The sequence below is a fragment of the Triticum dicoccoides genome, chromosome 6B (assembly GCF_002162155.2).
Source record: "Triticum dicoccoides isolate Atlit2015 ecotype Zavitan chromosome 6B, WEW_v2.0, whole genome shotgun sequence".
NCBI lineage: Eukaryota > Viridiplantae > Streptophyta > Magnoliopsida > Poales > Poaceae > Triticum > Triticum dicoccoides.
In genome coordinates this window covers 683,745,422-683,759,902 of record NC_041391.1, presented here as the reverse complement: position 1 = coordinate 683,759,902, position 14,481 = coordinate 683,745,422, and the positions used below count along the sequence as shown (strand labels likewise).

Below are 14,481 nucleotides of genomic sequence, written 5' to 3'. Positions count from 1 at the left end.
AATAGAGTCTCTATCTATGATATCTTCGTAGTTGTATAAGGGTGTTTGATCAGTAATTCAAAAGGAAAAATGTACATTGGGAAGTGGTATGCATATGAGGTGATCGGCTTCTCCCCTCCCTAGTGTCGCCCCTCGGTGGCGACCCGGGGGCGAAACCCTAGCACTGTCCACCACCTCCCCCTCCCCTTCCCCCTTCTCGCCGCTACCTGAGGGGTCACCGGCTGGGCCGTGCGACCACCAAGGAAGGTGGCGGCGCGGCTCCTCTCCGCCCCATGGTTCGTGTAGGACACTGGATCTGGGGCGGCGGCCCTAACAGCGAGGGTGGCGCGTGCATGGCAGTAGGCGGCGGTCACCGGCACACGGAGACGCATCCTTGGTTGCACGGGCAACGAGGAGGCGGTGGTCGGCGGCTCGGTGCGGGAGCTGACTCCGCCGGTTCCCTGCGCCAGATCTAAAGAGGGCAGCATCTCCGTGCGCGCCCCGGCGAGCCCCATCTGCTCAGGACTCCGGCGTCCTCTGGTTCGTCGGGCCTGCAGGCTGGGTGGTGTGCTTAGGGTCGAGGGAGCGGATCAGGGAAACCCTTGGCCGGCAGTGACGGCCACGAGGTCGACCCGCAGCGGGCGCGTTTTCCCTCTTCTGGGCGACACCGAGGTACATCCCCCCCCCCCCCCCATGTGTCCCTGGTGAAAACCTGAAATCCTCCATTTGGGCGGCGGTGGCGCTCCGGCGTCGTCACCTTCTTTAAGGCGCCACCTTTGGACAGCGGGGTGGCAGGCTCGGCTCTTGCACTGAAGTTTGGCCGCCATGGCGGCCGGTGTTCTTCATGGGGCAACACTCTAGTGGCAGGGGTGGATGCATTTTTTTCCCGGCCTCTTCTTTGCCTCTAGTTCGATAACCTGGGTCTTATGCTGCAATTTGTGCCAGCGGCGAGTGCTGCCTGCGTGTGGTGGCTCTGCGAGGTGAGGCACTCATTCCTGTCTTCGTCCCTTTAGGCCACCGAATGTGCCATGTCCACACGTGCTCGGGTAGAGCATCTCCGCCTTCCAACGGCGCGGCGCCCTACGAGCTAGGGCAAGAGGGCAGGGTGTGCCCTCTTCGGAGGCAGAACTAGAGGGCGTGCCGGCCGTGTGTGTTCTCAGGGTCTTGACGACAAATGGGCTTCCTCCGGTGTTGGATCACCCTCCATGGTTTCCCTCCTCTTCGGCACGTTCGCGGCGGCGGCGGATTAGTTGTTTCTTGTGTGTCTTGTATCTTGAGTTGTTGTGTTGCTCTGTTCTTTTTCTGTTTTGTGTTGCTTTCGTGGCATATCGGTCTGTAAGGGCGTCATTGATTTAATGCCGGGCCTCGGCCTTTTTTCTAAAAAGAAGGTGGTATGCATATACACCAAAAGCCAGTGTGACAAACATTCACTTGTTCGTGCATGGAGAAATATGACTGGACACATGTCATAAAAAGACAACCATGTGTAAATGTGAAACCATGAATCTACACAACCTGATTTGGTTAAAAACAAGAGCTAGGTTCATTTATTTGAGATCCATTAGTGGTTGAGGGGTGTGAGAACATATACACAATAGTTAATGTAGTGAGACTGATGTCACGAACATCTAAAGAGTGCAGCCCATTTTGTATCCATTCTAACTTCTAACCACCCATACCAGATATCTGCTGACCGGTGACATCAGACCATCCAAAGGGTGCAGCCCACATTGTCGCCATTCTAACTTTTGACTAGCCATAGCCGATATCTGCTGAACGGTGACATCTGATCGTCCAAAGGATGCAACCCACTTTGGATCCATTCTAACTTTTGGCCACCCATATTGGATATCTACTGACCAGTGACATCAGACCATCCAAACGGCACCGCCCATTGTGTACCCATTCTAGTTTCCAGCCATCCCAAATTTCACTATTCACAATTTTGGAGACCATGTTAGACTCCTTGGCCATGATCAACTAGTACTTAAAGTAGAGTACTCTATTATGTTTGAAACTTTGTTTCTAGTGCAGACTTATGGACCTCACGTAGGAAATCACCTCTGAAAGTAATGTTCTTTAATTCTAAAATTTGAGGGTCACACTGAACACTGACTCTAAGTCCATTGTTTCAACAATATTGCAACTCGTTAGGAGAATGTGATTATAACTTTGATCTCGCCACTACATTGTGTTCACATCCATGCGACATCACTTTGTCATTTTGATTTGTGCCGCCAGTGACTGCGACAGCACCAAAGAGTTGTGGTTTCAAGTGCACTGATCACTTTGAAACATCCTTTTTTGCACAAATACAAATAGAATAATCTTGCAATACAAAAAAGTTTTGCGGATAGCTGAACCCATAACTTACATGTAGAATTGCCGCTGAATGCAGCTCCTCCGAAAAATGGTGTTATAATTGTGATTTTGTTTTTACGTTGTCGTCGCATCCATGCGATGTGTTATGTCATTACGCTTTGTCGTTTTGGAATTCGATGCCTTCTATAAACAAATATAAATACAAGTGTACACATAGATTTTCTCCACTACTTTAGGTGAAACATATCATTTCCGTACATATATGTGTGCTTGGTTTGTATATATTTGAAACACATTATGTAGCTAGTACTTTCGTGGTTATTGAACAATCTACATTTGGTGATAACTCTTTTTTTGGGAGAGGGGGGGTGATTCATTTATTGTTGTGTCAGATTCTATCCCACCATGTGTGTCACCTTATAGGATGCATGGACCACACCTGCCCTCTTTGTGCTATTAGCTCTTTTGCATTTTTTAATAGTAATGTATTAATTTTTTATATTATATAAACATGACTGTGTGAAATAGAAGAAACGTTGTTGAGCTATAAATAGCCACCAATGCCCAATTGCCACATTCACGCATACAGAAAATAGAAGCAAATAGAGCTCTAGGTTTGAGAATCCCCATGGCAGAAAGAGCAGAAGGAAGGCCCTCAGATGCGCTCAGCGTGATGGTCATTGATGAAGATGAGTTCCATGCCAACTCTGCAAAATCCATTCTCTCTGAATTGAACTATTATGGTAAGGTTTTCTACATCGCGTGAAAGAGGAACTATCTTCATATTTATGAAAATATACATTTTCAATGTTTCATGGAAACCATTTCTTCTCATGTTTTGAGATGTCATTACATTCGGATAGTGAAGTTGATCTTGTTTTCCAGTGGCAGTCTATACAAGTCCCATAGAAGCGCTCGGTATTCTTGAAAAGAAAGCACATGATGTTGATTTTGTCATAGCAGCGGTGGACATGGAAGAGTTGAATGGCTTTCAGTTCCTGGAAGCAGCCAAAGATATGCATCGAAACCTTCAAGTGATCAGTATGTTCACTAATAATTGTCTCCAACTGCATGCACACGCATCTTCTTTTATGTGACGTTGATAAGTCTTATTTGTTTTAAAGCAGTGATGTCAGTAGATACAACAATGTACACAATGAAGAGATCTATTGAACTTGGTGCTCGTTTTTTGGCGAAGAAGCCTCTTGATGCTACTACCATTCACAATATGTGGCAACATCTTGATGTAAAAGTTCTTAGGCTGAACAGGATGAAGTATCTGTTTCAAGGTTGAAATTAACATCTTATGACAAAATATTTATGCTTATAGTTTCTAGAAAATATCTTAACACTATAATCTAATGGTTCATTGAAAATCTATTTTAATGTACAATTTTTCACATGGCCAATCCAATCTGTCTTTGGAGTACAATACATCCATTTCAAAGTAGATTTCTTTTTATAGATTGGCACGAAACATAAGAGTAAGAGTAAAATATCATTGCTTCTCTTGAATTATTTTCATGTCTATCTCTTTTTCTTCACCAAGGCAAATAATTACTATCTCCTTCCATGTTTTCAAGAACACACATTTTGTGTCAAACTTTAGCCATCAATTTGACCCCCCCCCCCCACATGTAGAAGGGCCATTATTTTTTGGCAAAAGTTTAAGAGGTTCAAAAGATAGGTGCTTTGAAATGGAATGAGTCTCTACCAATAAGGTGAGTTGGTGTCGCATGTTCATTGGTGAAGCCTCCCCTTGCCCACGGCATGCATTAACTCAATCAAATCAAATTAAATATTTTGCAATGCCTCTCTTGGTGGGTGTAAGATAACTGCATTAACTCAATCAAATTAAATCGGTCATTCTAGCTATACGTCGGACATGGACAAATCGAAAATCAAAGCAAATCTTTTACATTAACTCAATCAAACCAAATCAAATATTTTGCATTAACTCAGTCAAATCAAATCAAATCACTTCCTACATTACAATATGTTGGGTGTAAGGTATATGTCGGATATGAGTGTTGAGTCACTAGAATATGTATGCCTCCGTTTATGAACGCCCAATTAGCTATATATAATAGTAGTACAAGTTAGAGACATCTGTTTTAGTGCATGCTTTCCAGAACATTATATTAATTTTCTCAATGTGGTAGTAACCTGAATTGTGTCAAGTAAAATAAGTCTTGTCTTCCTTTGGATTGCACGAAAACATGAAACTGCAAATATTAAAGTATTATGTTGTGCACACGCAGGTGTTGGAGATAAAGCGCAAGATGGAGAAGAAGTTGGAGAGTCTGTAGAACAGCAAAAGGATGGAACTAAAACGACCACTCATTTCAAATGGATACCTTTCCTGGAGAGCAAGTTTTTATATGCCCTTCAAATACTTGGAGCAAGTAACTACCCATCTTAGGCCCAAGCACTTTCACTTCAGGATTAGCCTTTCTCGATTTAAAATCGATAATATGAAATTGTACCTGTTAATTCATTTCAGATGCATCGCCCAGCAAGATAAAGATAATCATGAACGTGGATACTGTTACGAGGAAACAAATTTCTGCGCATCTGCAGGTGTGTTCCCAATACACATTTATTGAACTCTGGAGCATGTATGGAGTCATTTCAAATGAGCTAAGTCAAACATGTAATTTGACTGAAATAAGCCAAAGTGTCTTGTATTAGAAAACTTAATATAAAATGCTTTTGTTTATAAGTTAACAATACAGATGAACAGTGAACCCAAATTTTTGAATTGAACAACAAAACGAAAGGCCTGATGTTATATAGTGTTTTCTAGTACCTAATTTATGAAGCTAAAGTTTTCATCTTTGAATGATTGTCTACTAATAATTGTGTATTTTATATTTTCAAGAAACATCGAAAGCGTATGAAAAGGGAACAAAACATGGCAATGTTTATGGATAGCTACGGGAATTGTGCCTCAAGTTCTAAATCCGTGAAGACTCGTCATACAATCCCTTACATGTCGGGCTATCATTCAGAAGACGATGTCCAAAGAACAATGGTGAGCTAACAATGGAAAGTTATTTATATATTATATTACTCAGAAAATAAAGTTAACACTTCAGTGATTAATTAGTCTTTCTAATTCATCTCAGATGCCAAACTTGTTTGGAGACACTCAAGGCGTTGATGTATCTGCAGCAATGCGAAGAGCCTTACAACTTGGGGCTGTTTTTGACGAGTTCCAGTATTCCAATGGTCCTTCTAGTGACGAACCATGTGAAGTTATAGGACATATAACAGGAGAAGATGGCATTGTTGATGAAGCTAATGGCTCAAATTCATCTAGTCGTGATCAAGTTGCTGCTCAAACATACAATTCAAGAGCTACACAAGCAATCACATTCCGGAACAATTATCATCATGACCAAGTCTCCAACATAAGTAAGGTTCCAGTTGAGGGCCTTGTAGACTATCCAGATTCCGAGGATTCTGATTAACAGGAGATACCTTAATTCAACTAGATATTATTGAGTATGGACCTGAAATCTCACTAGACTCTATGGTGAGTTGAAGGTAATATTAGGGGCCTAATCAAAGTGTCATTATTTTCTTTGCAAGATTGACCAAGACATTCCAATAAGATTGAATCGTGAGTGCTAGAAACTAAGAAACAAGATAGCTTACTCTCCGATTTATACTAGATATACTAGTTCGCTATTCTTGTAAAGAAAATCATGAGTGAGAACGACATCGTACCAGTTTGGACGAAAAAGACGACTAGGCGTCCCTCATGGACATCCAGGTCGCCGACGAACCCAACTCCACCCGTAGAGTCAGCTGCACGCCACCTCGATCTCCCTCTATATGGGAAAGTACCAGCCAGGGCTCTGTTCGCGTGTAGCTGCCCTCGGCCACCAGCAATGGTAAGGGCCTGCTGCGTTGTCCGGCTATAGCTCACGATGTTGTCCGGGTATCATACCGGCTGCGGTGCGCTCAACGGCCTTTTTTCCCACTGCTCACTCTGTCTGACATGGAGAGGCCCTGTCGCTCGTCGAGTTGTCCAGGCAGGCCTGCTTCCTGATTCTAGGGCCCTTGCCTTTTATTTTAGAGAATCCAGGACCTTTGCCTTATGGCCATGCCCAACGGGAGTACGTACAGGGTGCGGCGCACATAGCAAAGCACGAGGTTTACTGTAGTGCGTTTCAAATTGCTTTGAAAACAGCAAACATATTTTGAAAACACAAAATTATTTCAGGTTTGTCAATATTCATTGAAAAAGCGAACACTTTTTGAAACTTCCAAAACCATTTTTGGAACGGCGAACAATTTTTGAAATTTCAATGATTTCTTTCCGAACAATTATTGAATCAGAAGAAAACCGGTAAAACAACCAAAAGGAAGAGAAAAAACCTACCTGAACCATACCGAAACCTTCTAGAAGGTTCCTAAAACTAGGAAACTTGGCGCGAATTGGTCGCTCCAAGAGTGTGTTGCATGTGCGGAACTTAGACAATCTGCCACAAATAAGCGATGAATAGGAATTGACATGTGCAACCACATGCCCAAGTGGCATTAATTGGCCTATAACATGTGGGTTAGCATGTGGCTGAATTGACAGGTCAGAAATTCAGAGCGCCACTGCAACAAAAAGAAAATTCGGGGGCCCTAAAAATTGAAGGCCGCGTCCCATCGCACATGTCACGCACCCCTAGGGATAGGCCTAGTAACATGGAATAGTGACTAAAACAGTAGGCATATATGGCATGGGGCTAATTGTACCTTACTTTATACAAATAGATGACTCGTTGCGACCATCGCGAAAATATCAAATGCATCCGAGAAGTGGCTAACTATATGAAACTAAATTAATACATTGTTGGTCGGGTAACATGGCATGGTCGAATCATGGGTCGAAGGCCCGAGTTCAGCCTTTGGCGCCATCGAAATAACGACTTTCGGTGAGATTTTGATGTTCTGTGGCTTTATGGATGTATTCCTGGCCTACTGATACACCAGAGCATGATAGGGAATGTTGATGGTGCGCACTACCCTCCACAGCGCGCCCCTTGCCTTGTGCCTCCCTCGTATGTCTTCTGGGCTCCTTCTGAAGCTTCTAGGGTATCTTTTTGTCCAGAAAAAATCATCAAAAAGTTTCATCATCTTTGGACTTTGTTTGGTGTGGATTTTCTGAAAAACCAAAAACAAGCAGAAAATAGGAACAATCACTGAGCACTGAGTTAATAGGCTAGTTCCCAAAAATGATATAAAAATGACATATAAAGCATACAAGATTGATAATATAATAGCATGAAACAATAAAAAAGTTATAGATACTTCAGAGAAGTATCAAGAGTGCATCAAATACTAAAGAACGAGATCCTCTTATACATCTCTAGCTCGACAATTGCAAGAATCTAGTTATCAACTTCAGTTATCTACAAGGCCATGCAAGCTTTTATCTTACCACCAGTTTATACGTATTACTCTCAGCACCAACATATAATTCATGCAAACAACCAATTGTTATTCAACTCTCTAAACAACTGAGTTTCTTATTATTGGATTTCTATCTTTGTTGCTCGAGGATGGTCAAGGTTTAAGCTTGGGGAGGTTGATGACTGATATTTTTACGCTCATCACACCGTTGTTTGAACAGGATAATCTTCGAAATTCTGAGAAAATCACTACAATATTGCCACTAATGACTAATGAATGCGAGAGATCGCAAAATCCTTCGTTTATTTTATTTTCACAGAAAAAGAGGCCATACATGAAGACAAAATATTGTTTATAAGGAAATAAGAAAAATGGAGAAGGAAGGAAGGAAGTAGGAGACGCAATAATTGATATAGAGCAGAAGATGATGTTTGGTATGAGCAAGAACAGATTTCATATTTGGTCCGTTAGTATCGATGACTCCGTGAAGTTGGTTTTGAGAGTCCGGGAATACGTTCCAAAATGTCTCGTCTGATCAGTATTTTTGTTTTCAAGTTAGCGGTGTTAAAGAAAGACGGGCTCTCACATTGAAAAACACGTAGGGCATGCACGATTGCCTGGCTCAGTGTGCGCATCGGTCGCGTCCTGCTGGGCTGTTTCGTTCATTGTTAGGTGGATGTCAGGTTGTGCCACGGCCTACTTCCCTCGTGGCCTGTTGGTTGGATGCCTTGTTTTTAGTTGGCTGCCCGATATTTGGACTTTTTATCTTCCCCGATGGTTCCGAGTCACCTCGGTTGTTAAGAATAGTAGTCCTGGTTCTGATGGTTCAATTCATGTACCATAGGGGGGAAGGGTGTGATCGTCCTCTCTATTGACCCGATTGTTGGGTTGCCCTGGCCGGCTAAAGAAGGACATGAGAAGCTATCGGCAAACCAGGACGGTTCCTGATACAGTTTGAATGCAAACGAAAGAGAGGGTAAAATAAGTCAAGAATTGTGCCATATTGCCATAGGAGTTGATACTGCCAGAGGGTTAGTCTCTGCGCCAATCAGAGATGTTCAAGTTGTCATCACGAGCTAAAGGTATTCATAAAAAGAATGTCTACTATATGTGCCGCCCATAGATTGCCTAGCTTTATGGTATTGTAGGCGTGTTTTGTGATCTCTGCCCAGCCTTTGGATGATCTGGCCTTGCTAGATAGAGGGTTGGTTCGGTGGGGCATGTGGTTCTGACGGTTGAGGTCGGTTGCCGTGGGTGGGGGTGCGGTCGGACTTCCTGTCAATCCGGCCATTGGGTTGCCCTGCCTAGCTAGCGAAACACCTAGGCAACAATCGTCATTGTCTGTCATTGGTAAATATACAAAGGCGATACAAATATAATTACTTATAGGATATTCACTAGAAAATTCCTTCAAATGGTACACCTAATTTCCCAATTGTTGTTTTCCTATCATAGTTACCATACATGGAAAGGTCGGAGCATCAAAAACAAATCTCCAAAGAAAGCTATGGGAAATTATCACCATCAAGGCAAATAGAAACACTTCACAAGTGTAATAATTAGCACACAGTTGAGAAAAAAATCCTTCAAATAGTTTGCTTAACTTCTGGGTTTCTGTTGGTCTCTACGCTAATTGGCACACTGGGTCATCTAGTAAACATATAAGAGTGTGAGGACCAAGGAACTGTGCACACAAGACATGGAATATTCAAACGCCAGACTGAACCCATCCACCAACAAAACCTGAACTCATAACCACCCTCAACCTAATCAATGCAGGTCTAAAGCTCAAACAAATGTGTATCCAATCGCATCCGCCTCCAGAATAAGGAAATATGTGACCCCTCCATGGAGTAGTTGCAACACCTTCCTCCATCTTAGGCGATACGCGCTCGATCACATGAGATAGAAAAAGGTTGGTGCAGTGGCAGTCGTTATGCTCACATGGTTGAATTGATAAGTACCATCCAACCATGGAGCCTCTGCCCTTCACCTCAGCATTCATTAACACGCCGATGACATAATGCGATGGTCCCAACCATCTTGTCAGTTATAAACCATGACGTGTATTCAATGTTGCATTTTCTTATTTGGCTCTCTCTGGGTGAGAGGATGACACATATCTCGTAATACAATGAATGACAAGATAATCTGGACCATTTGTCGCCGCTTCGGTTCATCCGCTCTCATATTGTGCCAACATTGTTACTAAAGCAGCTTTTCTGGTTCCTTCGAGACCCTTCTAGTATTAAATACAAGTTCTTTTCTATAAGAACAACCCACATCCATCAAACACCCATCGCTTTCCCTTTCACCCTTTCTTTGGCGTTCTCTATTTTCCTGTCCCACCAAGTTATAGGTGAGAAGGCATGAGAGAAGAGTCTCCTCTTGTGTTGCTTGGAGAACTGAGCACCGTCGAGGAGGAGGAGGAGGAGGAGGAGGAGGAGGAGCATGACTAGCGGCGGCTGAAGGTGAGCTAATCTAGTGAGATCATGATTATTGTGTGTCTTCTCCATGTGGCTGCTCTCACTCACTGGCTCACCACATCCAGCAACTCTACAGCTTCGGCATAGGCAACCTTTTCAACATAATGTTTGAGAGGCTTAATGATGAGGAAACCATGGAAACGACTCTAGCCGGGGGGAGGACTGCCTCAGGGCCCTCCCAAACTATCTTCTCTGCTATCTTATGTCGTTACCGCCTTCCCGCGGCTCTGTGTGGACGTGCGCTCTTGCTAAGCGCTGGAGCACTCTCTGGAAGTCTGTGCCCGCCCTGCGCATCGATGACCCCGACAGCTACGACGGTGTTAGTGGCTCCAGCAGATTTGTGAACGAGTTGCTTAGTCTTTGTGACCCAACTCCTCTAAATGTATGTGATATCACTTCCGATTGTCAGGAGACTGCGGCTGACAACACCGGATGGGCCTACGAGGCATTCCAACATATGGAGCCATGGCTCTGGTATGCTCTATCATCTCAAGTTCAAGTGCTTAAAATTTGTTTTCCTTGGCGGGTAATCGACACAACTCTCATCTGGTCACACACTTGAAGAGCTTACATCTCGAGGCATGCACTTTGAGGGATGCTCTCTCAGCTTTTCAAGTTGTAAGGTGCTAGAGGTGTTAGAGATGATAAGTTGTGATCTCTATGAGAATATCTTGTCCCAATCATTACGACATCTTAAAATTCATGGTGAAAGTTTTTGTATTGATGACCGCATTCGTATTTCCACCCCAAATCTTATTGTCTTCAGAATAGCCCTACGTTTGGGGCTGGGATCCTTTGCTTGATAGCATATGCCATCACGGGTAACGACATCTGTAAAGCTTGGAGAAGGTTGTGAGGAGGAACTGTGTTACTGTCGCAATCCATCATGTGAGGGATGTCGTGCTCAAGCTAGTGAAACACACTATCCCGTGGTCTGGAAAGTTTGTCAGGTGCTACAAATTTCAAGTTGAAAATATATGATCCACGAGTATGCTCCCTTTTTGCTAACTCCTATTGTTGTTTGACATCCGCTAGATTCCATGTATGTTTGTATGCAGATATTTGTGCGTACAAGCTTATCAAAAATCTTCCCTGTTTGACACATGGTCGAAGTTTTGTTCCAAATATGAAATTCCGTCAATTTTGGTTATTAATGGTGTTGAGCGAGGCAAGAAAATATAAAAAAAATCCGCTGGTTACATCCCCACTATGACCAAATGGGTGCGGCCCAGACATAGACGAGCTCGCCGTGAGCAATGGTGGAGGCAAGCCGCGCTGCTTTTTTTGGTTGGGCATGTACACGTCAGACATGGGTACCGGCGATGACCCTACCTCATTACGGTGAAGGTACCCCAGCCATTATGATGTATGTTTTTGCATGTACGTACCAAACTATAATAATGGTCATGTATTTATGAAAATATATATTTATTAAAGCATCTCATCAACTACATGCTCAAGTTGTAGTACACATCTGTACCATAGTTTCCTATCCGACACTATAATATACAACAGACATGAGTCACTGTGCATTTATTGAATAAATTGTTTCATCTCTTTCTTTCTGACAGTGGTGATGCTTACCTTATCTGTGAAAGAAATATTATGATAATTATCTCTCGGAGGTGCTCATAGAGATGGGCTATGAGTGTGCTTTCATAGGGATGAGTGTTTGTGCATGTATGTGAATGTCTACCTTTGTACTGTGTTTCTCAAAGAAGAAAACATAATAGAGTCTATGTCTATGATGTCTTTATAGTTGTATAAGGGTGTTTGATCAGTAATTCAAAAGGAAAATGTACATTGGGAAGTGGTATGCATATACACCAAAAGCCAGTGTGACAAACATTCGCTTGTTTAGGCTGCATGCATGAAGAAATATGACTGCACACACGTCATAGAGAGACCACCATATGTAAATCTGAAACCATGGTAATCTACACAACCTGATTTGATTAAAACAAGAGCTAGATTCATTTATTTGAGACAATTGGTGGTTGAGGGGTGCGAGAACATAAACACTATAGTTAATGTAGTGTAACTAATATCACAAACATCCAGAGAGTGCAGCCCACTTTATATCTAGTCTAACTTCTGACCATCCATACCGGATATCTTGACTGGTGACATCATACCATCCAAAGCATGCAGCCTACTTTGTAATCATTCTAACTTTTGACCATCCATACGAGATATCTGCTGACTGGTGACATTTGATCGTCCAAAGGTTGCAACCCACTTTGTATCCATTATAACTTCTAACCACCCATATGGGATATCCGCTGACCAATGGCATCAGACCATCCAAATGGCGCCACCCATTTTATACCCATTCTAGTTTCTAGCGGTCCATACGAAATTTCACTATTCAAAATTTAGAAACCATGTTGATTAGACTGCTTATGATCAACTAGTATTTAAAGTAGAGTACTCTATTATGTTTGAAACTGTGTATCTAGTGCAGACTTGTGGACCTCACAGAGGAAATCACCACTAAATGTAATGTTATTTAATTCTAAAATTTGAGGGTCACACGTAAACACTGACTCTAAGTTCATTGTTTAACAATATCACAACTCTTTAGGAGATTGTGATTATAACTTTGATCTCGCCATTACATTGTGTTCACACCCATGCGACATCACTTTGTCATTTTGATTAGTTCAGCCAGTGACCGTGCCAGCACCAAAAAGTTGTGGTTTCAAGTGCACTAATCACTCTGAAATGTCCTTTTTTGCACAAATACAAACAGAACTAAACTTGCAATAAAAAAAGTTTTGCGGCCAACTAACCCCACAACTTACATGTAGAATCGCTGCTCAGTGCAGCTCCTCCAAAAAATGTGGTTATAAATGTGGTTTTCTTTTTACGTTATCGTCGCATCCATGCGATAATGTGTTATGTCATTACGCTTTGTCGTTTTTGAATTCGATGTCTACCATACACAAATATAAATTTAAGTGTACACATAGATTTCTCCATTACTTTAGGTGTAACTGATCATACATGTGTGCTTGGTTTGTATATATTCTAAACATATTATGTAGCTAGTACTTTCGTGGTTATTGGTTAATCTACATGTGGTGCTAAACTCTTTTTTGGGGGGCGGGGGGTGATTCATTTACTGTTGTATTGGATTCTATCCCACCACGTGTGTCACCATGTAGGATGCATGGACGACACCCGCCCACTTTGTGCTATTAGCTCTTTTGCAAGAAAAAATAGTAATGTATTATGTTATTTTTATATATATTATACATATGAATATGTGAAATGGAAGAAACCTTGTTGACCTATAAATAGCCACCAATGCTCAGTTGCCACATTCACACATACGCAAAAACAGAAGCAAATAGAGCTCTAGTGTTGAGAAACCTCATGGCAGAAAATGCAAAAGGAATGCCCTCAGATGCGCTTAGCGTGATGGTTATTGATGAAGATGAGTTTCATGCCAACTTTGCAAAATCCATGATCTCTGAATTGAACTATTATGGTAAGGTTTTCTAAATCTCATGAAAGAGGAACTATCTTCATCTTTATGAAGATATACACCTTTTCATGTTTCGTGGAAACCATTTATTTTCATGTTCTGAGATGTCGTTACATTCAGATAATGAAGTTGATCTTGTCTTTCCAGTGGCAGTCTATACAAGTCCCATCGAAGCACTTGGTATTCTTGAAAAAGAAAGCACATGATGTTGATTCCGTCATGGCAGCAGTGGACATGGAAGAGTTGAATGGCTTTCAGTTCCTGGAAGCTGCCAAAGATATGTATAGAAACCTTCAATTGATCAGTTTGTTCACTAATAATTTGTCTCCAACTACATGAACATGCATCTTCTTTTATGTGACATTGATAAGTCTTTTATTTATTTTTAAGCAGTGATGTCAACAGAAACAACAATGTACACAATGAAGAGATCTATTGAACTTGGTGCTCGTTTTTTGGCGAAGAAGCCTCTTAATGCTAATACCATTCACAATATGTGGCAACATCTTGATGTAGAAGTTCTTAGACTGAACAAGATGAATGTCTATTTCAAGGTCGAAATTAACATCTTATGACCAAGTATTTATGCTTATAGTTTGTAGAAAATAACTTAACACTATAATCTAATGGTTCATTGAAAATCTATTGAAGTAAAAAATTTCACATGGACAATCCAAATAATCTTTGGAGTGCAATACATCTTTTCGCCACCTCCTATTGTTGTTTGACATCCGCTAGATTCTATGTATGTCTGCATGAAGATATTTGTCAATAGATTCTTATCAAGCATGT

At 41.9% G+C, this 14,481-nt stretch overlaps 1 protein-coding gene and 1 pseudogene across 1 annotated transcript; both read left to right on the top strand.

Annotated features, from left to right (window-relative positions):
- Nucleotides 1-2,929: 2,929 nt before the first annotated feature.
- LOC119322703 (two-component response regulator ORR29-like) lies at nucleotides 2,930-3,595 on the top strand. Its single transcript, XM_037596198.1, has 3 exons — nucleotides 2,930-3,044; nucleotides 3,187-3,342; nucleotides 3,429-3,595. Exons 1-3 carry the CDS (start codon nucleotides 2,930-2,932, stop codon nucleotides 3,593-3,595), a joined length of 438 nt encoding a protein of 145 aa, XP_037452095.1.
- A 9,982-nt stretch (nucleotides 3,596-13,577) lies between these two features.
- LOC119321495 lies at nucleotides 13,578-14,264 on the top strand (annotated as a pseudogene).
- The last annotated feature ends 217 nt before the right edge of the window (nucleotides 14,265-14,481 follow it).